The sequence below is a fragment of the Mustela lutreola genome, chromosome 11 (genome assembly GCF_030435805.1).
Source record: "Mustela lutreola isolate mMusLut2 chromosome 11, mMusLut2.pri, whole genome shotgun sequence".
Classification (NCBI taxonomy): Eukaryota; Metazoa; Chordata; class Mammalia; order Carnivora; family Mustelidae; genus Mustela; species Mustela lutreola.
This window is the reverse complement of record NC_081300.1, coordinates 101,224,022-101,250,220: the sequence shown is the minus strand read 5'-3', so window position 1 is coordinate 101,250,220 and position 26,199 is coordinate 101,224,022. Positions and strand designations below refer to the sequence as shown.

At 54.4% G+C, this 26,199-nt stretch overlaps 1 protein-coding gene across 3 annotated transcripts in view; it reads right to left on the bottom strand.

Annotated features, from left to right (window-relative positions):
- Window positions 1-26,199, bottom strand: part of ADGRD1 (adhesion G protein-coupled receptor D1) — a 121,961-nt gene that overhangs the window by 72,507 nt on the left and 23,255 nt on the right. For all 3 annotated transcript variants that reach the window (XM_059138882.1, XM_059138883.1, XM_059138884.1), the window contains 9 exons: window positions 23,614-23,793; window positions 20,100-20,354; window positions 17,276-17,340; window positions 16,385-16,540; window positions 13,200-13,259; window positions 10,517-10,634; window positions 9,245-9,355; window positions 7,393-7,468; window positions 1,849-1,990 (listed from right to left, as the gene is read on the bottom strand). In XM_059138882.1, coding sequence (XP_058994865.1) covers window positions 1,849-1,990; window positions 7,393-7,468; window positions 9,245-9,355; window positions 10,517-10,634; window positions 13,200-13,259; window positions 16,385-16,540; window positions 17,276-17,340; window positions 20,100-20,354; window positions 23,614-23,793 — 1,163 coding nt within the window. The remainder of the gene's footprint in view (window positions 1-1,848; window positions 1,991-7,392; window positions 7,469-9,244; window positions 9,356-10,516; window positions 10,635-13,199; window positions 13,260-16,384; window positions 16,541-17,275; window positions 17,341-20,099; window positions 20,355-23,613; window positions 23,794-26,199) is intronic.

The window sequence follows — 26,199 nt, the reverse complement described above, 5'->3', positions numbered from 1 at the left end:
GGCGTGGGAACTGGGAGCCAGAAGATGGATAGGCCTGGGGGAAACACGGCCGCAGGGCACCTGGAGATGGGAAAGCTGCGCGAGCAGGGGCTTCATGCCAAGGCCGCTGTGGGTGTGGGTCCTCAGTGACATCAGTATTCGGTGACACGGACATCGCAGCATTTCCATGAATTCAGAGAAGTAAACAGTTATGCGGGCACATTACTGGGACACCTGCTCAGGCAGTCAGAGGAGGAGACGCTGCAGGGTACAGGGGTGGCCCCCCAAGAGGAACATGTCCTGGGAGCCAGCGAGGTGGGGCCAGGGGGTTGAGGGGCATGGGTGTCAATGGGGCCCAATGTGTCTACACGTTGGGTAGGACACTTGGTGGGCCAGAGATCTCTGGGCCTTCTGAGAACATTTTTGCAGTCAGAAGGGCAGCTTCCGTGTAAAGAAGGTGGGGCCCAGTGTCGCTCTAGGACTGTGACCCGGCAGTGCCACTGCGGGACACACACCCACAAGGACCGAAAGCAGGGCCTGGGAGAGAGAGCGCACACCAGGTGGCTCTCTCTCTCTGTAGGGGGAGCAGCCCAGTGTCCACAGATGGGCAGGTGGGCCCAGAAAGGGCATATTTTATGTGCATGAGAACGGGACATTACTCAGCCTTCCAAGGAGGCCATCCTGACACATGCTACCACCTGGCTGGACCCCAAGGACCCGGCGCCGAGGGATATAAGCTAAAAGCGCAAGAATAAGCACTGGAGGGTCCCCCTTGAGTGAGTTCCCCAGAGCAGTCAGCTTCGGGGCAACAGAGAGCGACGGTGGGTGCTGGGGTTTGCGGGCAGAGCGGCAGTTTGGGAAGATGACCGAGTCCAGGGACGGACAGCGGTATGAATGTGCTTTGTGACACAGGACGGCACACTTACACACAGTTAAGAGGGCAAACCTTACGTTATGTATATTTTACCACAATTTAAAACTGTTTACGTGTTTTGTGATTTTTTTTTTTTTAAATGAGAGAGTCCGGGTGCCGGGGCATTGTGAGGCCAGGACTGTGTGCAGGTGGGGGGGAAAGCGCTGTGCAGACAGAGGGAATGAAAATATGAAAATGCCCAGAACAGTGGCCGAACGAGAGGGCCCAGAACAGTGGCCGGACGAGAGGGCCCAGAACAGTGGCCGGACGAGAGGGCCCAGAACAGTGGCCGGCACACAGCAGTCTTCAGTTACTGCTGGCGGAACGAGGTGGGACAAGACGGAGTAGGACGAACTTGAAAATCCTGGAGGGAAATGTCTTCAGCGTGACTCCAAATGACCAAAAACACAGTGAGTTCTTAAAGAAAGGCCTTGAAAAGCCTGTTTGGGTGTTGAATCAACACTGTATCTGGGGACATATCCTGGCACGGGAGAGCTGGGTGTTGTTGGAAGGACAGAGTACATCCGTGTCCCTGGACACTTGTCATTCTTACCCGTGGACAATGATGAAGCAATTGTGGACAGAATTCCAGTGACGACCTGGCAGGACCAGGAACTCACCCCTCAGGACAGCGGAGAAATGGCCCACCCTCGGCCCCAGAGCTTGCTCCTCACGGAGGATAGAGCACTACATGCTGCTAAGGGCAACCATCAAGACGAATGACAGCTGCCCACTGCACCCCTCCGCCAAGAAGGACACCCACCACCAGCCAGAAACGCCACGCGCACACACGCCTGTGAAAGCCTTTTTCTCCAACGTCAACCCCGTCCCACCGCCGTGTGAAAACCATGTCCCGGAGAGGAACTCCAGGGAACACACATGTCTTCTGAGACTTTCTCCGGCCCCAGAGACTCCACGATGTCCTCGACACAAGCGGCGAGGTGACATTAACTCACCAGTCTGTGCCTGAGCTGCACCGTGACGAGTGGCGAGCCTGACAGGTTCTGGGACAGCACGGGCGGTGGGGACACCTCCAGAGAAATCAGGTAGCTGGCTGCAAACAGCGTGTGCCTTTTGTAATTTGCTGCCTCCGCAATCCTTGGAAATAAATGAGAAATCGTTACAAAAGGGGAAAGGGATGGGCGCACAGCCAGAACACCTGCTCTGAGAACTTAATGTTAAGGCTGAAATTTTCAATACTGAAATCTTCCTGGAATGGAAGTTTGATTGGCCTCATTCGCTCCGTGCTGCTCTCTAGGGCTAGAAGCCGCTGTGTGACTTTGGGTAAGTGACTTACCCCGGCTGAGCTTCAACCTCCCCGCTTACAAAATGGTGCGAGAGATGGTAGTGCAGTGAGTGCCTGTGGTTCCCCTGTCTGATGGGGGTTCGTTCTCCGGAGAAAGGCCCTCAGTTGCCTCCAGGTGGCCACCTCCCTCCCCACCTCCAGACCTCCAACCTTGGCTCAGGAGTAAGCCTTGCTGTCCAGGCCTGAACCACTCAGTCCACTGCCTCCCTCAGGCCACAGGGACTGTTCAGAGGTGAGGGCATGATCCAGGAAATCCAAGGAGATGCAACAAAATTCAGAGGGAAAATGTTGGGTCAGAGACCCTCGCTTCTCTCTACTACTTGTCTGCTCAGGAGGAGAAGGCCCTGGCAGTGGCTTGTACACATGAGTGCAGAGATGAACTGGGAAGCGAGTCCCATCCCGCCCCCAACCCGCAAGGAAGAGAAGAACTAGAGCTGAGTGACGTCAACTGGATGCTGGATCAAGCTGCTCCTGAAGCCAATCGACCTGTGTGCCCTTCAGCTTCCATGATCTAAGTACCCTCTTACTTGAGACAGGTTAAGCCATGTTTTTGGACACTTCCAGCCCAATCCAAAGACTCCTGCCTGACATATACGGTACTTGTCTCATGGAGTTACGAGGTTAAATTACGAGGTGATATTCTGAGCCAAGGCAGGAGCAAGATAAGAAGCCCGTGGTGGGGGCACCTGGGTGGCTCAGTGGGTTAAAGCCTCTGCCTTCGGCTCAGGTCATGGTCCCAGGGTCCTGGGATCGAGCCCCGCATCAGGCTCTCTGCTCGGCAGGGAGCCTGCTTCCTCCACTCTCTCTCTCTGCCTGCCTCTCTGCCTACTTGTGATCTCTGTCTGTCAAATAAATAAAAATAAATAAATAAATAAATAAATAAAAATTAAAAAAAGAAGCCCGTGGTGCAGGATTTAAGGAGGTGCCCACACCTGGGGCCCAGCACATGCACGTGGCACTTGCAGGACTCCAGGAATGCTGCACCCTCGGTGCCTCCTTGCTTCACCTTAGTCTCAGCCCTGCCAGACACAGCAAATGTCTGTTGGCGTGAATTTCAACTGGGGGAAGTTGCCCTCAAAGGCCCGCAATGCGGAGCCACTAAACGCCCCCTCCTCCCCCACTGGGTCAGCCAACCCTCTGCTGCTGTCTTGTCTGATTGGGACCTTGCCTGTCCCTCACCCGCTCCCCCAAGCCTGCTTGAGGAGGCTGCTCCCTGCCTGTGTTTGCACCCACACGGCTGTCTTCCTAACACCCACCCACGTCTCGGGGCGCTGCGTGTGCAACGCTCTTCTTCCCTCGACTACTTTTACCTAACAACGAACCTCAAGCCTACAGATGATTTGCTAGAAAGAGGACATGAACACTTTCTCTCCACCTAGATCCACAACCCCTACCATTCCCTCACGTCTGCCGCACCTGGCAGGCTCACACACACACTCTTCCTGAAGAAGAGGAAGCACGAGGAAGCACGAGGAAGCACACCAGGAAACTCCTCCCCCACCACACTTTAGCAAGGACCTCCCCCCACCCCAGGATACCAAGGCCCAGTCATTACCCTCTCAAACCTGACACCGCCTCTGTGGTCCCCACCTTGTGCCTAAGAGCTCTGCATGGTCCCAAGGAGGCCAGTGCCTCTGCTTGGGAGCACATCCCCACAGGCCCCTGAGTTCTGGAACAGTCCCCACAGCTCTCTCTCCTTCCCGCCACGGACATACAGCATCGCCAGCGACAGTTTGCAAAACGGCCCCTACTATAGATGGGCTGTGTCCCCAGGAGGAGCTCCGGGCCAAGCACCTGGGGCTGGACCACTCCATGGGCCACGCTCACTCTTTCCCATTGTGTCACCTCAGGAGACACAGGGTATCATGTCCCACTGTTGATGATATCAAAAGTGACCTGCTGGCTGAAGGGGTGCAGGCCAGCTGTCTCTATTCCCAGGTGCCCTGTTCACTGTGTAAATTTAACAATAACTCTGTCTGGGTGCCGGGGTGGCTCAGTCATTAAGCATCTGCCTTCGGCTCAGGTCATGGTCCCAGAGTCCTGGGATCGAGCCCTCGAGCCCCGCATCCAGCTCCCTGCTCAGCCTGCTTCTCCCTCTTCCACTCTCCCTGCTTGTGTTGCCTCTCTTGCCGTCTCTCTGTCACATAAAAATCTTAAAAATAATAATAATAAAGACTGTTCTCCAAATACCGCTCACCCAGCGGTGTCTACACCCACTGATAACCTTGCCCTGATCAGTGACTACACTTAGGGCTCCAAGATGGTGTCTTTCCAATGCTGTCTTTCCTTCTGCATTGACTGGCTGGCATTACTCTACAAAGAACAAGTGTGGACACTTGCCAGCCGCCAGACCCTCCGGGAACTTCTCCATCGGAAGCACACGTGTCTGTCAATAAGACATGGAACCCAGAGACCCGAGTCACGGCCCTGCCTCTGCCGGCTGGCAGCCTGGAAGTCCCATCCGCTCTCCGGGCCCGGGGCTCCATCTGCGGTGGGATAGTGGAACTGGGTGATGCAGACTCCCTGCCCAGCTCGGATTCCTGGCCCCACTTGAAGGAAAAGCCTGACCGGCTGCTAGCCAGGCACAGCTCACAGTAAGAGCCGAGCAGTCCTCATCTTGACAAGGCAGGTGAGACCATTGGCACGCAGGTGGCACAGCACTAAGATACCTTTGCATTCAGTGCTGCCCTTGAAACTTCACCCAAGCTGAAGATTCCGCACAGGAAAGATATGTTCTCATCGTGGCAAAAAAATTTCTGTTTGACCTCAGGAAGCCAACTGACATGCATTTGCTGCCGACAAGGGTGCACGTGGTCCCCAGGTGTCAGCGCTAACAGGTAGAGGGCCGGGAGGGGCCAGGATCTGCCTGTGCGAGTCTCAGAGCCCATGGCTTGCAGGGACAAGAGGGGCTGACTGCGGTTTTCTGGATCACACAGCACGGGATCTGCGGCTCCCGAGAGTCCGCTCTGTGCTCTCCTGGGGGCAGTGAGGACAGCAGGGAGGTGCGAAGGCCCCGAGACAGAGGAAGGACCCATCCGCCAGGCTTCAAGCACATCCTCGGACTCCCGGAATCAGGACAAACTCGGCCTTGCCCCCCATCCACCGCAGCCGGCGCTGGCATAACGCGCGTCTGGCAGGAGGGCCAAACACGGGCGTGGGGGGCTGCCCGGTCCTGTAAAGTTTTAGGGGCACACAGCCACTCGGATCCCGTCACGGGTCGCCGGAGGTTGCTTCCAGGCTTCCACGGCAGACTCTGTAGTCGTGACAGAGGCTTTACGGCCCATAAAGACCGAAATAGTTACTCTCTGGCCCTTCCTGGGAAAGTTTGTCCGCAGCTGGCGACAGTTACGCTTCTACTCGGTCACAGCGAATTGTCCCCAAGCGCGGGCACACGTGGAGGTCGGTGAACAGTTCCACTCGCTCTTTCCTCTCCCGGCGCAGGCGGAAGGGAGACCCGGAGGGTGACAGGAACCCTGCTCCCCCCGCCCTGGGACCGGCCGCAGACGGGCCCAGCCGAGCCGGGTAAACCCCCGCTGCAAGCATCCCGCACAGGTCGGCTTCGGCCTGACCCCCGCCGAGCCGCAGGGAGGAGTCCGCTGCCCTCGCAGTCCTGGATCTGGAAACGATCCCCCAGAGCCCCGAGAGCGCATCTTTCCGGGGAAGGCGACGGGACTCCGCTCTGGCCAGTGTAGGAGCTCCGGGAGCCGCACACACGAGGGCCGGCCCCGTCCCGCGCTGTAAGGACACCGGCCGACGTGGGCTTTGCCAGGCCCCGCGGCCCCGGGTCGACGGCCAAGTCGGGGCTGTCATGCCCCCGACCGCACCGTCTCCCCAAAGGCTGCGGACACCCGGGCGGCGGGGGAGGCTGCCTCGGAGACGGGCGGCGCGGTTCCGGGGTCGCCCCGCATCCTGTGTCGGCGGCTCCAGCAGCGGCCGCTCCCGTCCCGAGGGTCGGCACACCCGCCGCGGCGCCGGCCGCCCGCCCCAGGGCCCGGAGAGGGCACGTGCAGGGACTCCGGCAGCAAGAGAACAGGACAGTCCGGCCGCCGTGACGGGCACATGACCCACAGGGGCCAATCACAGTGTTCCTTGAATTTCCACAGAACCATGTGAGCAGATCCGGCCAATGACAGAGCAGGATGCTCTGATCACCATGACTGGGGCCCAGGCGGGGCACATGACCCACAAGGGCCAATCACAGCGTTCCCTGAATTTCCACAGAGCCATGTGAGCAGATCCGGCCAATGACAGAGCAGGATGCTCTGATCACCATGACTGGGGCCTAGGCTGGGCACATGACCCAAACGGGCCAATCATGACCCAAACAGGCCAATCACAGTTTTCCCTGAATTTCCACAGAGCCATGTGAGCAGATCCGGCCAATGACAGAGCACAATGCTCTGATCACCATGACTGGAGCCCAGGCCGGGCACATGACCCAAACGGGCCAATCATGACCCAAACAGGCCAATCACAGCTTTCCCTGAATTTCCACAGAGCCATGTGAGCAGATCTGGCCAATGACAGAGCAGGATGCTCTGGCCATTGATTGGAGGGCGCCAGGATGGATACAGCACCCAAACGGGCCAATCACAGCCCTCCTTGAGTTTCCATGCACACATTAGGGACCGCAGCTGCTGTCCTTCTGAGACCTGAGGACCCAAAGCCGTGGGGTAGAAAGCCATGTCCCTAGGCAGGGGCCCGCCTGGAAAAGAGCCAGCACAGAGGAAGGCACAGGCAAGAGACAGAGCGACCAGGGCAGGAGGCCTCCCCTGGGCTCCTGGGTCCAGCCGTGCCTGAAGCCTTCCTCATCCTCTGAGGACCCAGCCTCCCCGCCCACCACCCAAGCCCGGTCACCCAACCAACCCTGACTGACGCAGGTGTGTGCTGTTGTCCCCCACTTCCACAAGTGGCAACCAAGGCTCAGGCCGTGAAGGCACGCATCCACCACTGCACAGGGAGTACCAGGCAGCTGTGGTCACCTGACTACTGGACTGTCAGCCTACATGCCCAGTGCCACTGAACTCCCAGCATCTGAGGTCCTGTGTCCCCTCTGGATCTAATAGCGAAGCCCCAGGCATTGGCATTGTGAGTCCCTTCTGGTCCCGCATGCCTGTGATGACCTGGAGGCAGGGGTGTTTGAGCGGTCAGCCTCCCACTGCCCTCTCCCTGTCCTGGGACCTGGGACACTCACTTGGTCTTGGCTGGCTGGATGTTGTCCAAGTAATCGTGCATCCTGTGGTAGAGAAGGCCCACGATGGTGGTCCAGGCTGCAGAAAAGCGGAGGGTCACAGACATCTGTTAGCCTGCCAGCAGCAGAGCGCCCAGCCAAACCCACTTGCCCAGCAATGCACAGTGCCAGCCCTTACACCCAAATCCAGGGGCGGGTGTGGGTGGAGAAAGTGAGGGACTCTCAGGGGTGGAATTTTGCATGAGCCTGAGTAGAAACTCTGTGACCCTTCAGCTGTGGATTTAACTGTGGCAATGACTGCCTGATCCTTCCCTGAGCCGACTCCAGACACACAGATGCTGCCGCTCCCGGGGAGAGCCTGACTCGCCAGGAATGCTAGAGTTTCTGTGGGCAGGAGGTCCCCGCTCCAGCAGCGGTCACAGCGCCAGCCTCCAGTTTTGCTCCGTCTGGGTGAGCGTGTCCTGTTTGCTGTTGGCATATGGAGCCATTGCAGACACACGAACACGTGAGCAGGCAGCAGATGCGGGATTTACACGTGGCGGTGATCACGAAGGTGTCCTTTGTGCCTTTTGGCTACATCCCATCTCTGCTATGTGACAACGTTGAAATAGGAATCATTTTTGATGTTGTGTCCCTCCACTATTAGCACAGGACGCTTGAGGGAGGAAGCGGTTAGCTGTCTTCCGGAGTTCCTCGCGGTTATTTGTGGAATAAGTTAAAATTTCAGGAAAATATTGAGCATCCTATCACTCTCACAGTGTGCCAGGCAGAAGGGCGTGGCTCATTCAATTCTCAAAACAATTTTGTGAGTCTAGTACTAATATTGTCCCCATTTTACAGACGAGGAGACTATAATACATGCAGGTTCAGTCACAGCCAGCAAGCGGCTGAACCAGGCTTGGAGCCCAGGATTTCCAGCTGCCAGTCGGTCCTTGTGACCAATAAGTTCTGCTGCCACAGGGCAGAACCTGAGGCCGTGGTCCCGCTGAGTATGAAGGATGGAGGGTTCTAGATCCTGCAGCCGGGTGGCGTGAGATAAGCAAAGATCACATGTGCGGTTGGCAGACCACAGGCTCATCCCCAGACACCCCGTTTCTGTAGTTCACCCTGTGTTGGGGGGTGTTCCTGTGACATCTCCAGGTACCTTCCACACAGGCAAACAAGAAGGTAGAGGGAGCAGAGGTGGGCCCTTGCAGGGTGTGGAGGAACGCCTTCTTGCTGAGGAGGAGACACCGTGATCCTACACTACCCAGGCTGCTCTTTGTCCCCAATTTCTGGGCAGTGCATGTCCTCTGGCCAGATTGTCAGGAGCAGAGACTCCCAGACTCCCCCGACAGCCCGAGGGATAAGTAGTGGGGGCATTCACTTTTCAAGGGACCAGAGGGGCTGGCCCTGCAGCAAAAATGACCAGAGCTGCCTGAGCCACCTGAGGGGGACAGAGAGCCCCGGATGGACACCCTCACCTAGCCTGAGTCCACCCTGGGTGGGGGAGGGGGCACGGCCCCGTCTCTTCATAGTGTGCTGACATGTCACTATGCCGCTCTGGGAGGACACAGCTATCTTTCACAGTGGACCTGAATCACCTCGAGAACCTGTCCAAAATGCAGATTCCCAGCCCTCCTCCTAGTTCCAGTTCACGAGGCTGGGGTGCCCTTGGAATCAGCATTCTGAGTTAGCTTAGCAGCTCAGGTGCTCACCAGGACTCCCCGAGCCAGCCCCCAAGAAATGCTGGCCCAGAGCCGCTCCTGCAGGAACAGGCGAGCAGGCGTGAGGACTGTGTGTCTGCAGGGTCGCAGCTGCCCGCACATGTGCATAGCCCCGGAGGTCCTGGGGCGGCCTCTGCAGCTGCACTCACCTTGGCTGCGGAACGCCTCATGGGGAACCTTGATGTAGCTCTGCCCCTGGGCTGGGAAGCGGTAGTGGGAAGAATTTATGGTCTCGGGCAGGAGTTTGGCCACAGAAAACTCTGAGAACAAGCCAAAGACAGGAAGCCACAGTCAGTAAGCTCCAAGGCGCAGGAAATTGGGCTGTAAAGGCCCATCTGCTTCTGCTTTTGCTAACAGAATGAGCTCCCCTGGGCAGCGTAATTACCTCTAGATAATAACGACCTGAAAAAAGAAGGGTCCAGGGAAGTCATTTCCACCGCACGGCTGCCTCATCCAGCTGGCCACACACAGTGGGGGCCTTGTGGCCCGAGGTGACCCCTCCTTCCCTCGGGGCAGCCCGTCAGCTCTCAGAGCTGCTCCTCACCACATGCCAGGGCACCCCGGACACATGGGAGCAAGAAAGTGCCGGAGACGCTGGCCTTCCGGCCATCGGTCACTATCTCGGCCAACAGTCCCATTAACACTCACCTCCGTGGGTCAGTTTAGTCCCTGCCCCAGAGTCTGGCTCTTGTGGGAGAGTATCAGCTGCGCAACGCTGCTTTAGATAAAGACTTTTCAAAGGGAGGGCCATGAAGTCAGAGCAAGTGGGACTCTGTGCCGATGATCTTGGAAAGCAGATTTAGGCCAAGCCTCCATCTGGCTCTGCAAAACCTGATTCTGCAACCTTTTATTCCACAGATGCTCAAAGGAGCTGCTGCTTTTTGACTCCCATTCCGAACGGAGATGACTGTCACCCAAGATCGGCCCAGCCCCCGAGTCACCATCAAATGCTCCTGTAGCTTTGTGTCCGCATCCTGGCTGAGCACATGGGCCCTGATCTCACACTCCCTCCACAGCGTGACTTTGCATAAGGGCAACACAGTTTACAAAAGCAGAGAGGTGTGTTTGAACCGATGGTGTGTTTGCTGCTACGTGTGTGTGTGCACCTGTGTGTGTGTCTGCACACCTGCACGCATGTGTGCCTTTGCCCGTGTGTTTACGCGCTGTGTGTACAGAGGCATGGGCTGGTGTGTGGGCACCTGTGCACGAGCGTGTGTGCACCTGTGGGCATGTGTGTGTGCACTGTGTGCTCATCTCTGCAGGTGTGTGAGCACCCCTGTGCAAATGTGTATGTCCCTGCTTGTGCGCGTGTGAGTGAGCACGGGGCTGGCAGAGCAAACCGCACAGGCCAGCTGACCTCCGGAGTCCCCTGCCCTGACACCTGCACCCGTGGCTGCATCCCACCCCGAGCCAACCAGTACCTGCCATGGAAGAAGAGCCGACGATGGTGACCTGGGGCTGGCTGGCGTCCAGGTTGGAAGAGATGTGGCCCATGACGGTGTCGACGGTCTCGATCAAGCCCAGCACCATGGCGTTGTCCTGAACACAACGCCACATGAGGGCACTGAGACAGTGGAACCAGCACCACAAGCGCCCTGAGGCCCACCCGGGGCCCACCCGCCCAACATGCCGCCGGGCTCTGCACTGCCCCCCAACCTTCTGTTTCAGGAGGAGGGGGCTGATTGTCCTCAAGTCCCCTCCAGGACAAGGACACCGGAAGCTTCATCCCAGCGTCCATGCAGGGGAGGGATGCTTTGGAGCTGTCAGAACCCCAAATCCCATCTGACCTGCCTGGTGCACCCCTTCCCTCCAAGCGCCCTCTTCACTCATTCTGAGTCCCCAACGTGGACAGGATCCCAGTGGACGCTGCCCCAAGAAGGTGGGGGTCCCTCCCGGTCACCCCACATCTCTGCGGACTGCTCAGACTGAGCTCCACCCCCATCACCAGACACACCGCTACGGGGGGACAGGGCCTCTCGGGCCCTCGGGGGCACGGTGGCTGTGCCTCTCTGCCGCCGGGCCCCTCCCTCCTTCCCGCCTTTCTGGAAGGCGTCTGTTTGCTAAGGATCCTTACAATTCTCTCACAGACGCACACTCCATGAGAATCTAATGAGCTGCTGGGAAGAGAACATTGAGGCCAATTTTAGACATTTTCTCTGAGGCCTGTGGCCTGATTTCAAACAGCCGAGCACAGTCAAACACATGGAAATCTGTGTCTCGGGTGTGCACTTCTGCTGGGCGGTAGCTGATTCATCCTTTCTCTCGAAGGCACGTTACAGACCGCCTGAGTCTGAAGAGCTTCATGATTATTCATATCTTGTGACACAGCATTCAGAGAAAGTCACTTTAAAACGACGTTGATGAAATGGGTCTGCCCAGGCCCTCCACTGGCCATTTTCCAGGGCTCCTGGCCCTGTACACAGACTCCCCCCCCCCCCCCAGAAGGTGTGGACTGTGGAGGGTTGTGCCTTTTTAAAAAAGAATTTGTTTCTGGGTAAGACTGAATCAGTCTTAAAGGCAGGTCCCCTCTTTTCCCCCGCCTTTCACCCGTGTTCATTCCATCCTGTTCCTTTTGAAACTGTTCAAATAAAAAGTCCAGAGACAAAACCTACTGCAGTCTCATGAACGGCATTTCTGCCTCGAACTGCCAAATATTGTTTAAACATCATAGGGGTTCAGGGGAACGAGCGCTTCAATCCCACACCAATATGGCTGCGAGGCTGCTGAACAAGGCAGCTCTGAGTCCTCCAGCCGCCGGGCAGCCTTGGACGCCACGCGGTGAGACCACATCATCAGAAAACGAACAGAGCCAGGACCCCAAAGTCACGGACTGTGGAAGGGCTCCTCGGACCCACTTGGGACTTTGCAGGAGTAAAAGAAGTTTCAACTGCTTCACCACTGAAATGCAGGGTCTCTCTGTCGCCACAGCACAACCTTGCCTGGGCCGCCTGATGTGCCTCCTGTTGTTGGAAACCTTCCTGCACGTAGCTAAAGACGACCGAATTAAATCCGGCAGCGGTGTGTGGGATGGAACATTCACGACAGGGTTCACGGTCACAGCCCGCCTTAGGGCTTCGGGTGACGGCTCTTTTTAAAAGTTTTTGTCATCGGCAGTTCCTGCCTTCACAACACGTAAACTTGTTTCATTTGTTAAATGGTAAAGTCAATGCAGTTACCTTTTTTTTTTTTTTTTTTTAAATCAGAGAGAGAGAGAGAGCGAGCACAGGCAGACAGAATGGCAGCAGAGGCAGAGGGAGATGCAGACTCCCTGCCGAGCAAGGAGCCCGATGCGGGACTCGATCCCAGGACACTGGGATCGTGACCTGAGCTGAAGGCAGCTGCTTAACCAACTGAGCCACCCAGGCGTCCCAATGCAGTTACTTTTAAAAAGAAAAAAGTATATTCCATTCTCCTTTCTAATTATTTGCAGTTCAGGGGAAATGAAAAGGGTTTTTTTTGGTTTTTATGTTTATGATCATGAAACATATCACATGTTCCATTTTTTTTTCACTTAATCTACATCTAGGGATCTTTAGACATAAAACATGTTTTTCTCTTACCACTCAAGAACAATGTGACCGTGAAAAATATTTTATTAAAATGATAAATAGGGGCGCCTGGGTGGCTCAGGGGGTTAAGCCTCTGCCTTTGGCTCAGGTCATGATCTCAGGGTCCTGGGATTGAGTCCCGCATCGGGCTCTCTGCTCAGCGGGGAGCCTGCTTCCTCCTCTCTCTCTGCCTGCCTCTCTGCCTACTTGTGATCTCTGTCAAATAAATAAATAAAATCATTTGAAAAATAATAAATGATAAATAGAGGTCAACCTCATGAAGACAGGCAGCTAATTCCCAGCTCAGAGTCAGGAAGAATAACACATTAGCGACACCCGCACACTTCCTGAGCCCCATAGAAGGCACGGCCCTTGAACTCAGTTGCAGATCTGGTCAAAATGAGCTCTAATGACCCAGATGGCAAGACCGGAAGGTGCATCATTTCTCTCAGAAATGTGAATTGGGCCATATTTACACCACTTCTAGGAAGACACAGCGGTTGGCAAAGTGCATACATTTTGACAACCAAAAATGTTCTTTTTTTTTTTTCCTTACCTCTGACACATCGACCCAACTGGGCAGTTGAAGAACCTCTCCCATGGTCTTTAAGAAAACCTAAAGGCAGACAAAATGACATTGCTTAGCACGTATCCTTAATGCTCAAAATGTCAAGACCTTTGATTTCTCCATGACTTATCAAGCACTGGCTGGGTTTTACATATGGTCATAAAAACAAACAGCCCCCATCAGCACAAGAGGTCATGTTTTACAAAGTCCTTCAGAGCTGTCACCTTGTTCACTCCCTGTGACGAGCCTCTCGTCAGTGATAAGCAGGCAGATGTCAGAACGAACACAGCTTAGTCATGGAGAAACCCCGAAGCACGGGGCCGAGAGAGAGAAGCGGCCCTCGGGGCTGCCTGTTGAGTGAACCAGTGAATGAGCTCCCAGGAAACCACCTCTCCATAAAGAAGTTACTCGGAGACCCTTGGTCGGATCAGCTTAACATTATGTTCGGTTTGGCTCACCGCTGTTCTAAAGGAAGTAAATCAGCTTTTACCATGTTCAAGTGGGGGATTTAAATGAATATATGTGCACTTCCGGCTTCCTTGGGGAAGAGCAGAAGCTCAGGCCACCCCGGCCCACAGTCCCACACAGCCACTGTTGGCCAAAGTGAAGCGGGAGCGGCCCCCTTGGTCAGATATGTGTTCCTCCCTGCACCCCAGTCCTCACCACTCTCTATTGCCTGACACCTAGTCCAGTCCATATCCCTCATGTTGCCTTTTAACTGTTTGTCTCCTACTACAGACACAGAATTAAACTTTAAGTCTGACGAGGGCACCTGGATGGCTCAGTGGGTTAAGCCTCTGCCTTCGGCTCAGGTCATGATCTCAGGGTCCTGGGATCGAGTCCCGCATCGGGCTCTCTGCTCAACAGGGAGCCTGCTTCCCCCCTCTCTTTGCCTCTCTACTTCTCTCTCTCTCTTTCTCTCTGTCTCTTATGAATAAATAAATAAAATCTTAAAAGAAAAACCAAAACCTTAGATCATGATCGAAGTCTCCCATATCTCCACCAAACTGCCGTCTCCAGAATAAATCACATTCTTCCTCACACTTTAAGGCACCAAATATCTGGAGAATTCATCCTCAAAACTCCTCTTTCATTGCCTTTATCTGATAGATGCTGATTAAGACCCTGAAGAGCAAGACCTTATGAACAAAAGACGAACAAAATATTGGGCTTGAGGTCTAGTGGGCAGAGTTTATAATCTAGGAGAAGAGTCAGCACGTCAAAAAAAGAAAAAAGAAAAAAAAAGATCATCTAGTAAAGTATTGAGGCTTGAAGGCCATACAGCTCTGTCACACTCAACTCTGCCATTGTAGTGCAAATGCCGCCACAGGCCACTGTCACTAAATGAGCATGTTCCAATAAAACTTTATTACAAAAACAATCCACACACCAGATCCGGCCTAAGGGCTATAAATTGCCGATTCCTACTCCGGCAGAGCAGTCTGGTGGGATAAAAATAGAATGCCGGCCACATTTCCACTTTTAAATTTTCTAGTAGCCACATGATTTGTTTGCATGCGTGTATGCACCTGCTGGGCGGGGTGAATCCTGATCTCAGAACCCTGATATGACCTGAGCCCAAACTGAGACTTGGGGCCTAACCGACTGAGCCACCCGGGATGCCTCTAGTAGCCATATTTTTTAAAGTAAAGAGTAAACAGATGAAACTAATTATGTTTCTACTAATTATATATTTCAAACTAATTCTACGTCTTTCTTAGCCCCATATTTCTAAATTGCCAAGACCAAAATTGTCAATTCAATATTTTATGTTCTTCTCTTTCTCCTAAGTGTTAGGAATCCGGTGTATATGTCCCATTTAGAGCCTGGATTTCAGGGGCACCTGGGTGGCTCAGTGGGTTAAAGCCTCTGCCTTCGGCTCAGGTCATGATCTCAGGGTCCTGGGATCAAGCCCCGCATCGGGCTCTTTGCTTGGTGGGGAGCCTGCTTCCTCCTCTCTCTCTGCCTGCCTCTCTGCCTACTTGCATCTCTGTCTGTCAAATAAATATAGTCTTAAAAAAAAAAAAATTCTTTAGAGCCTGGATTTCACGTCTCATATCTGACTTTGAATTCACCACAGTTCACAGACTCCCCAGCCAGATGTGGCTAATGGGCCCCATATCACCCAGCACAGGAAATGACTTCTCGCCATTTTCCTGTCCAGCTGCTAGTGGTGGGAAGCCAGGACATGGAAAACTGGATATTATTTCTCATCGAATCGGAGATGGATGGAGACACCGGAGAAGCCGCCTCTCTCTCCACCCCCACGGGGGGCAGGAAGGCGAGCGGGCTCCTCCTTCCGCTTCGGGGTGCCTGGGCACCCAGGACATCTTCTCACACGCTCCTCGGGTCTGCCTTCTGCCAGCAGGGCTCCCAGAGCGCCCACCTAACACCACTGTCATCAGCACACACGAAACACACGAATGCACGCGGATCCCCCGAGCTGAGTGTCCTGCTGTCTCCCCCACATTGCAGCAGGGCAGAGACCGAGGACCCAGGGCAAGGAACCACTGAGGGACGTTCAGCCCTCAGCCAGCCCTCTGCACCCTGCTCGGACCTGTAAGCTGCTCTTTCCGGGAGGAACCCGCTCAGACGGGACTACCCCCTCCACCTCAGCCCAGAACCCCGGTGCTGCCCCTCTACCCGCCAGGGACCCTCTACCTCGACCTGGAGGGTGTTTAGAGGAGGGCGCGAAGCGGCAGCACCTAGATTCCATGCCATCAATGGCACGTTCACTAAGTGTTTTAGGTGACCTTGGCCATTCCCACTGACCTGTAAGTCACAGCACTGTGGGTCACAGTGCGTGCAGATGTGGTCTAGTTTCCTGCGGCTACACCTGCCAAGACCCAGTCCCACCCTTCACCTGTCGCCAAGGGAGGCAGGGGGGCTGGAACTGGAGCTGCGTGCCCCAAGGGCGGGCGGCCGGGCGGGTGCAGAGACGGGAGCCACAGGGAGCCGGGGCAGAGCTGAAGGAGGCCCCAGCGGCTGGACAGAGCTGGCGGGACAGGCCACGCGACCCAGTGGCGCATGACAAGTCTGGAACCCTGACTGTCACGTACGAGTCCCTGACTTCCTACAACTCTGTGCAGATTGAACAAAACACGCCTGTGTGGGTCAGGATCTGGCGCTTCGCCACCCCCGACCGGCCAGGCACAGAAATCAAGTCGCTTTACCTGGGTGAGGTTCAGAGCCATTTCCTGCGAGAGAGGCTTATTGGGTAATTTGAGGGACACGTTCCGCAGGTAGCTCAGGATGGCTCCTGGACTCTGGAAGGTTTTCCTCGCCTCTGTCAAGTTGGTTATGACGGGATGGTAAGCGTTGGTGGGCACCTGAAAGAAAGGACAGGCCTGACTCCCGCTCGGGACGAAAGCCAAGGAGTCCCACAGAAGTCTGCTGTGCTCTCCTACAGCCCCATAATGACGGCGGCTGCACCGACGGTGTACCAGGAGGCACTTCTGACTGCCTGCCACAGACTGAGCTTTCACCCTCTCGGCAACTTCAAGAAACACGCACCCATTTGAGATGAAACCAAGCGTAGTGAAGCTCACCCAGAAATACACGTGGAACCAGTGTTTCAACCTGCACCAAAGGTACGAGAGTCTGTGCCCTCCCGTTCCCTTAGAATTCCCAAGGAAGGGAAAGTGGGGGGATTACAGGTACTCATTCCAGAAGGGAACGTTCCTGTAGCGACTGGTCTTCCCTCAAACGTCGGGAGAAGGGGCACGAAGAGAAAACGAGCCTCGGCACAGGTCCCCCCTTCTCGCCGCTCACTGTGCCGCCGGCCCGGGAGACGGTCTCAGTGTTTGTGTCCCTGGGAAGTCTGGTTGACTTCCTTTTGGCCCCTGAGGCCACAGACCACAAGAAGCAGAGGGCTTTCCCTTCAGTCAGCCTGAGCATCCGGAGTTAGTGCCAAAGCTAGCTTCCCCTCCAGGGCTGATTTCTTCCCAGACACTATACTGCCAAGAAGAGAGAGCCAGACTGTCCCGTGGAATTCAGTCCTGGCACACAGGCTAAGCAGAAGGGCTTCAACAGGAAGGCGGACGGAGATCAATGCGTGTGCTTACCACGGCGTTGGCTGGGGAGGTCATGAAGACGCTTGGTGGTGTCGAAGACGACAAAGCATGCTTTCCTGGAAAGAATCAGTAACGCTTGATTAGGGACTGAAACACGGTCCGTCTTTCGCCCTAAAGAAGGCCTGTCTTTACTCAGGACTCTCCAGCTTCAGACACATCCAAGACAGCCTGAGAATGTTTTGAGTAGGAATGCTGCTGGAAAGATGAACGGCTAATAAATCAGCTTAATGGGCAGATGGTATGGATTTTCCCAGGTCACATTACTTTCCTATTTACGTTTCAAATTGCTTTTGAACACCCTTCATGCAAGTCATCATATAAAGCGATGATTTTATACAAGCATTTACTGATTTCAAATAAATAGAGAACCAGAAGAAATTGCCCTCACCGCATCGGGACCAGCTGGGGTTGGAACACAGAGGCCCGTTAGTCTCGGGCGAGGACAAACAATCCGTCCGGTCAAGCCTCCCCTCCCAGACAGATGGAGCGAGATGAGGGGGCGGGACTGTTCTCTCGAGCCCCTTCGACCCCGAGGATTCTAGTTTTTTCTCCTCTATTTGGTTAATTAATCGTAAATTATTACAGCTATGTTAAACCTGGCTCTGACGGACGGCTGGATGGGGCCGCCCGAGAGACTTCTGGTCATTTTCTCTATATGTGATTTATGTGACATGCCCAGTCTTCAGAACCAAGTGCCCAAGCAACATGGGGTGTGATGAGTCTAGTTCTGGTTCCGCAAAGATGCATCCACGTGCTCCTGGGACACGTAAGGGTTAAGGCAACACCTCTCCTGAATCGCCCCCAAACTCCGACACCACCTTTGCAGGGCACAGACAGGAACGTGGCCTGAAACGCTGTGCTGTGTGGGGCTGGTGCTGCCCATCCGAGCCCTGGGATGTCCTGGGGACACGAGTTTGCTGAGACAGCTGCAGGAGCCAGGAACAGCGACACCTCTTTCTGGGGTTAATAAAGCGTTGAAGTATCAGGAAACCAGGGTTTGTTGGAGGCTTTCAGTAACACAAATACAGACAGCGTCTTGGTCTCAAAGGGACAAATCTCTGAATCTTAGGCTATGAAATGCAGGAGATTAATATCTCTTGTATTGTACAGGACCCGAATTTTGTCTTTATGTCACTTATGTATAAGGAATGAATTCTACCTTCTCAGTGAAAAACGGGCGTCTCAAAGACGGGGGTGGACAGAGACGTCCTGCACGCACAGCAGCTGTGCCTGGCTCGCAAGAGCCGCAGCCCCAGTCGCTGGGGGTCCCCTCGCCTCTGAGTTGCAGATGCAGCTGGCCCCACTGTCATGACCACCTCTGCCAGAGGCGGACGATGACCCAGGCTTCAGGCCATCAGTGTACTCTGCAGGCCCCGGGCACAGGGCTTGGCCCCCAGGGAAACACAGGGATTATTCTGGCCAAATGAGGGTCCTGGGCAGCCCTGCTGCAGGAGATGGCAAAAAAGAGAAGCTCTCGCCTTCTGCTGAGGATGGGGAGGGAACGCAGAGGGAACAGCAGCCCTGCTGGCAGCACAAGAAGGAGCCGCGTCAAATACAAACACTCTTAGTGACACATGTGAGCACCTAGAACAAACTGGTCCTGAAGCAGATGTTCTATTGTTTCCATTGTGTGAGGCTGTTTAATTCCCTTCTTGCTGTAAATCACTTTAGTTGTGCTTTCTGTCATGTAATCACAGGGTCCTAACAGCTGAGGGGTTCACTGTCGGACCCCGAGGGGAGGTTGGCTTTCCACCTCCTGGTCCTGACCTATCCCTGCTGTCAGCGCAATGGCCAACCAACGGATGTTTACAAGCAACTGTCATTTTTTGGCAGATTATTTTATGTTAAAATAAAGAATCAGGGTGTTCAGCTGTTGGCAGAATGAAAACGAATGAAGGGTAAGGAAGTATTAATCTTAAAACAGTGAAAGTGTTGGGAAAACCTGCCACGGGCAGGCACCGTGCTGATGCCTTACCCCGGTCACTGTCTATCCGCAGAGCCTCCACCCCGCAGCTTCCTCCCAGTTACAAAGGAGAATGTTGTGATTTGGAATGGTTAAGACACAAAAAGCCACTTGCTACCATTCCGTGTATGTGGAAGACCCAGAAGAAGGATCAGCGGCGGCCACGGGCTGGGGGGAGGACACAGGGAGCAAGAGGTGGTGGGCACTGGACTTCCTTTCCAGGTGAAGAGATGATTTTAAAACCAGAAAGGACAGCTGCCCAATGTGGTGAGCACAGTAGGTACCAGGGGACTCTATCCCTTCAGATGGTTGCGTTTCTGTTCCCTGAATTTTACCTCAACAGAGGTGACCCCCAAGTCCCACGGCTCACCGAGGCTGAGGGAAGATTTGAACCCAGGCTCCCTGTCCTGTGGGTCCTGTCTCTGAACAACCACTTGTACCGAGCAAGAAGAGGCATCCTCGGGGCTCCCGGAACCCCCTCAGGGTCTGGCACGCAGGAAGCACCAGACGAACCTTTGTTGATCGAATGCACTAATGGGCCTGGAATGTCTGCTCCCAAAGCTGTCCGTTAGCACCCACCACCTACACCTTGAAACCCCCTGATGACCCGCAGGATACTCCTCTCGGGGTCTCTCCTCTAAGTTGCCAGTTCCTCCATCTTAGGGAACAGGTGTTCTGGAGAAGCGGCTGGATTTCTGAGGTTCATCAGGATGCCTCACCGCCCGCAGCGCAGACGGCCCCCTCAGGAGAGGGAGGAGCGAGACGTGCTGGGAAAGGAGTTGGACAGAAGGAGCCTTGTCCTCCCAGAGATGGGCAGAGCTGGCCCGAGCCTTCCCCCACATGCCCACTCACCAATGGCGGCTGTGAAGTACATGGAGATCTCGTCCGGGGTCAGGGCCCGTTCCCAGATGATGAACTCATCAAAAGCTCCGTCCTCATAACGCTTGGTCTGGTCCTGCTCAGACCCTATCACGAGGTTGACGCTGGGCTCCCCATAGGCGTGCGACACTTTGCCACTTGGGTCGGAGGTGCTCAAGGTCCCGTTGACGTAGACTTTCAAACCCTCCTTGGATTTCCATGTAAACAGGACATGAGTCCAGTAGGGACCTAGAAAGAGCAAAGATCACTGTTCTGCTGATGTGGAAAGAGCTCCTCATGCGTGTGTCTCCTAGTTGTTAAGCACCTGCCTCTTGAGATGATTAGTCACTCTTGACCGTGGTGAGTCCTCACATGGGTCAGAATGTACATCTGACTTTTCCTCAGAAAGAAGCAGAGGGAAGAAATTACCCCCATCCCCAAAACTCCAGAAGCAGTCCAAAGAAACCTTTTGCTATTTTAAATTAGATCCTTTGTTATTCTAAATTAAAATGAAATAATAGCTAATGGTCATAACTTGTTCAAAATTTTTTTTGGTCCTGCCTAGGCCATCACAGAGCAGGTCAATAAAACTTATCTGACAATAAAACTTATCTGTGGGCCTGATTCAGCCCACAGCAGTTGGTGTGCACCTCTGCTCTGACATAGGACGTGTGATATCAACCAACATAGTGGGACCACGGTAGGACCACCCTCCCCCGGCTCACTCTCCTTGGCACGAGAACCACAGTCGCCAATAAGAAGAATGTTCCTTAGACTCTGACGGCAGCTTGCCCCACAAAGGGCCTCACTTTATTTGGCAAGTGCTGTGTTAGGCATCTCATGGGCTTGCTTCTGGAAGGAGCAGGGCAGCCCTTCAAAGGGTGTGTGTCACTGTGAGCCAGGCATCACCTTAAATCACCCAGCAATTAGCTACTGGAACATCACCAAAATAAAAGCTTCTGCACAGCAAAGGAGACCTCTAACAAAACCAAAAGGCAGTGTATGGAATGGGAGATGATAATTGGAAACAACATATCCGATAAAGGGTTAGTACCCAAAGTATATAAAGAACTCATACAACTCAACAACCAAAATAAATAATCCAATTTTTAAAAATGGACAGAAGAAAAAAAAATGGACAGAAGATATGAACCGTCACTTCTCCAGAGAAGACATCCAGGTGGCCAACAGACACGTGAGAAGACGTGCAACATCGCTCGTCATCAGGGAATGCAAATCAGAACCACAATGAGATCCCACCTCACACCAGTCAGAATGGCTAAAATCAGCAACACAGGGAACAAAAAGTGTTGGCGAGGACGCCAAGGAAGGGGAACCTCCTACACTGCTGGTGGGAATGCAAGCTGGTGCAGCGACTCTGGAAAACAGCACGGAGGTTCCTCAGAAAGTTGAAAATAGAGCTACCCTATGACCCTGCCATTGCACTACTGGGTATTTACCCGAAGAATACAAAGATATGAATTCAAAGGGCTACATGCAGCCTTGCTGACGGCAGCATCGTCTACAACAGCCTAACCGCAGAAGCAGCTCGCGTGTCCATGGACTGAGTGGAGAAAGCAGACGTGGGGGGTACATATGACAGAATATTCCGCAGCCATAAAAAACGGGAAATCTTGCCTCTTGTAATGACAGGGCTGGAGCTGGGGCATCTAATGCTAAGGGAAATGAGTCAGAGAAAGACAAATACTCTAGGATATCACTCAACGTGGGGTTTGTGAAACAAAACGAAAAGAGATGAACCAAAAAACAGACTCTTAACTATAGAGAACAGAGGAGTGGTTACCAGAGGGGAAGGGGTTGGGGGTTGGGTGGGTAGAGATTACTTATCATGATGAAAAATAAAATAATTTTTTAAAAAGATAAAGTTCTGGGGCAGCTGGGTGGCTCAGTGGGTTAAGACTCTGCCTTCAGCTCAGGTCATGATCCCGGGGTCCTAGGATGGAGTCCCACATCGGGCTCCCTGCAGGGAACCTGCTTCCCCCCCACTCTCTCCACCTGCCTCTCTGCCTACTTGTGATCTCCGTCTGTCAAATAAACAAATAAGATCTTTAAAATAAATAAATAAAAATAAAAAGATAAATTTCTATCAGTCAACCAGTCCATCACCACCCAGCAATTACTCAGGCCCTTCCCTAGGGTTGGGCCGCTTCTTAATCCTGAGTCTCTGGAGAGCACTTGGGTCCTAAATGGGTCCAAAGTATGATTTATCGCCTTTAAGTTTAAAGCAAGAATAACAGATGTCTTCAGTGAACAGAGAGTGTGTCTCCAGGCAGAAATGTTTACAATTCTTCCCATTTCCCTGGGTGGAAAAACAGAGTTCGGTAGACTTTACCTTAGGACATGCTGAGGAGACCTACCAGATGCCCCCTACTGTGTCAGCCCCAAGGAGCACGGAGATAGGACTCTTGCAGAAGAACCTGACTTGGGTAGAACACGCTAAGTGCCATGAACGAGGTACAGGCCATTCTGTGGGGGGGAGGGGCCGAGAGTCTTTCTGGCCTGGGACCAGAGAAAGTGAATAAGCAGGATTCTCCTGGCGCTCTTGCAGAGCCGAGGTGGGGAGCCGGGCTTGGGGAGAACGAGAAAGGGTCCCGGCTCACACAGGGGGCAGGTTGCAGAGGAGGGTTCAACCCAGCCACTTCGGCTCTGGCGTCGTCCATGTCTTAACCAACTGGGACACACAGCCTCTTTCAATGGGCCAGAAAACGAATTGTCCTTGAATAGGTCAGAGAGATCATTTCCTGCTGGAGGCCTTCATTCTTCCCACCTCTCGCTCCCTGCTTACCTCCCGCTCCGTGCTTGCCTCCTAGTGCCCGGCCCGGACTGGGCTCCCCCTCAACGTTACTCTAATACTTCTCTCCCAAGCGCATTTTCCAAGTCAGACCCTCTGCTCCCCCAGCTTCCTGCCCCGGGGCCTCTGACTCGTTTCCAGTGCACAACCCGGTCTCACACCAAAGAGAACACAGGAATCTCCAGCCAACGCCAGGAAGGCCCCACAACACCCCCAGTGTCTACGCAGCCGCCTGCTGCCCCGCACTTGTCCCAGAGCACCCCTCCCCACAGCTCCCAGGCCTCTCCTCCAGACCGCCCGTCCTCCCCCGGTCTTCAGCCTCTGTTCCAAAAACTGTTCACAGCATATTCTAAATATGGCCAAGTCTATACCACTGGGGTGGGGGGCATGGGAAGGAGGGGGAGCAGGAGAGAGAGAAGGCAAGGGAAGGGGGAGGAGGGAGGGAGAACTAGAAGCGGTGGCCGCCATGCGAAGCACCTGCTGTCCGCTACTGCATTTCACGCCCCCGGGCCACGCGGGGCACATCCCAACACTACCTTCCCTCTAGGACACGGCAGTGGAGGCCACGCGCCAGGCAACCCGAGGCAGGCGCACGGGGAGGTGGAGGGAACGCAGGCGCCTGGCTGCAGGACGCGGCCCTCTCCGGTCCGTCTCCCCCGGCAAGCCCTGAGTGCCGAGGCCAGGCCGGGCCCTTACCTGGCGGACTGAAGGTGGCCTCCCAGGTCATGGCGTTCTCCCGCGTGTAGAGCTCCACGGAGCCCTTGCCGCCGCTGGAGCAGACCCTGAAGCCGTCGGAAATGACCTGTCCCCCGTAAGCAAAAGGGGTCGGTCTGGACGCCTCTCCTTGTGTCTTCCAGAAGAAAGAAAACGTGACCCCTGAGGGAGGGAAGGGTACAGGGTCAGGACTGACGGACAGCAGAAGGGACCCCTCCCCAGATGCAGGTGGTTCTCTCTGCCCCTTACTCTCCATGTGAAAAGCCGTTTTTCCCCTTCTGGAGACAACGCGTGTTCAATTCAGGAGACACGGGCGATGACAACAGGCCACGTTTATGAAAAGCTCACCGAGGGCTGGACACTTTCCCAAGAGTTCTGAGTGAATTATCTCCTTCCACATCATGGCAACCCCCTTGTCATTCCACCTATGCAGATGAGGCCACTGAGGCCTGTTTGTCCCAAGTCACCAGACCGGCGTCGGGCTCCCACCCAAGCTCAAACCTAGTGACGGCCGAGTTCACAGATAACCGGCACCGTCCTGTGCTCGCTCGTCCTCTTGGTCCAGAAGCGTCTTTATGGCAACTCCTGCTACAACCTTTCCCGCAAGCGCATTTTACAAAGAAAGGAACCAGCCCATGCACACGGGCTTATATACCACAACCTAAAAACACTTCTTGCATCACCAGCTTCCTCCGAGGTCCGTAAACACACCCGCACACCATCGTGCCGCGTGTCTGCATGGCGTCACATTCTAAATCGGGGCGGCTCGGGCTCCTTCAACTTCTCACTCTTCAGGCAGAACCAGAAGCTCAACCTCCGGGTACGTGTCAGATTCTATCCTTTAGGATAAGGTCCTAGTGGGGAACTTCCAGTCAAAGGCGGGGACCGCTTTTAAGGGTTTTGATGTTTAGGAGAGTCATTTCCAACAGAGTCACAGAGGAGGCAGCGAAGACCCTGTCCCCCAGTCACCTTGCAGGCCTGGGTGCCGGGCTCCTCGGGGAGGGGACACAGGGACCGGAGCTGGCCGGAGGCTCCTCTGCACGTTAGGCTGCCCATCACCGCCTTCCCGACCTTGAACAGCTTCTGTCCTGCCGGGCTCACTGCAGTGAAATGTACCCTTTCCTTGCATCTGAATCAAGTCCGTGTGCATGCATGTGTGCACACATGAGAGACAGACAGAGAGAGCACGTGGGTGAGTGCTGCCCTAGCAACCTGGGTGAACCTCACGTGGGAGCTGGACATCATCCCAGCGGCCCCACCCCGCCCCGTCTGGCCCAGGCGGGAGAGGACGGCGCCCAGAGTTGATCGACACCAGCCCGTGACTCGGGGGTTGAAGACGGGGGTGGAGGGCCCTTTGCCCTGGGCCTTATTTATACAAATGGCACCAAACTCAGACTTGGGGCCTTATCTTCAAATGAGATCCTGGACACAGCCTGAGTCCCCGAATCAGCTGACATGCACCATCACACAGAACCAACCACCTTTACTGTGACGCCTTATGGACTGACACGTCTGTTACAAACTGTCGTCTTGTGACGATCAGACTGGATCATGTTTTGTGGGCTCCGAGCCCTAATTTGGTTCATGAGAAGCATGTAGAAAAGCATAATTTAATAACCCCAGATTGGGGCGCCTGGGTGGCTCAGTGGGTTAAAACCTCTGCCTTCAGCTCAGGTCATGATCTCAGGGTCCTGGGATTGAGCCCTGCATCTGGCTCTCTGCTCAGTAGGGAGCCTGCTTCCCCCTCCCCACCTCTTTTGCCTGCCTCTCTGCCTACTTGTGATCTCTGTCTGTCAAATAAATTAAAAAAAAAAAAAAAAAAAAAAACCAGATTGGAGTTTCTCCATTTTTTTTTTTCGTTAATATAAGAGGAACCTCAAAATAATTGGCAGAGGCCTGGACCTTTCTTGACCTCTGAGAAGCTAGAGTACAACCCCAGCCCGTACATGTGTGCTTAGGGCTTCCGAGGAAAGTAGAGAGCCCCCCCCCCAAGTTCCCTGAAGTTTGGGACTGGCGAGGGAAGGCTGCTCAGAGGTGGCAGGGGTCCCGGGACCCTCCCCAGAGCCCGCTGCTGGCACAGGGCCCAGTCGCTCCTGCCCACCCGGCACCCTGGGACCAGAGTCCAGCGCGAACCGTGACCCTGCCGCTGTGCCTCCCCGCCGAGCCTCCCCGCTCTCAGAAACAACCCGTTTCCCCAGGAAGCGAACACATGCATTGTGAAATTTTTGTTATGAAACGAGTTCCCGGAGGATTCATGGAAGTTAATTTTTTCCAAATATTTTGTTGCGTTTAGAAATTCCTTTTATTCAATCCCATCTTGGCCAAACGTCTTTCTGTCCAGGAAGTAAAAGAAAAAGAAGGCAGTCAGTTTGGTGTTGATTAAGGGTGGACACGAGGCCAGTGACACTGCCTGTAAACGAGCATTCGTTTTTGCCCACGTAACCTGCACAATAATCGCTCCTTTCTGGGGAATAGCTTTATCCTGAAACATCTGCTCACGTCTTCCCAGAGTCTCAGGAGCTCATGGGGAGCCTTGAAGGCCAGCAGCCCCCAGGAGGGCGGCCGCAG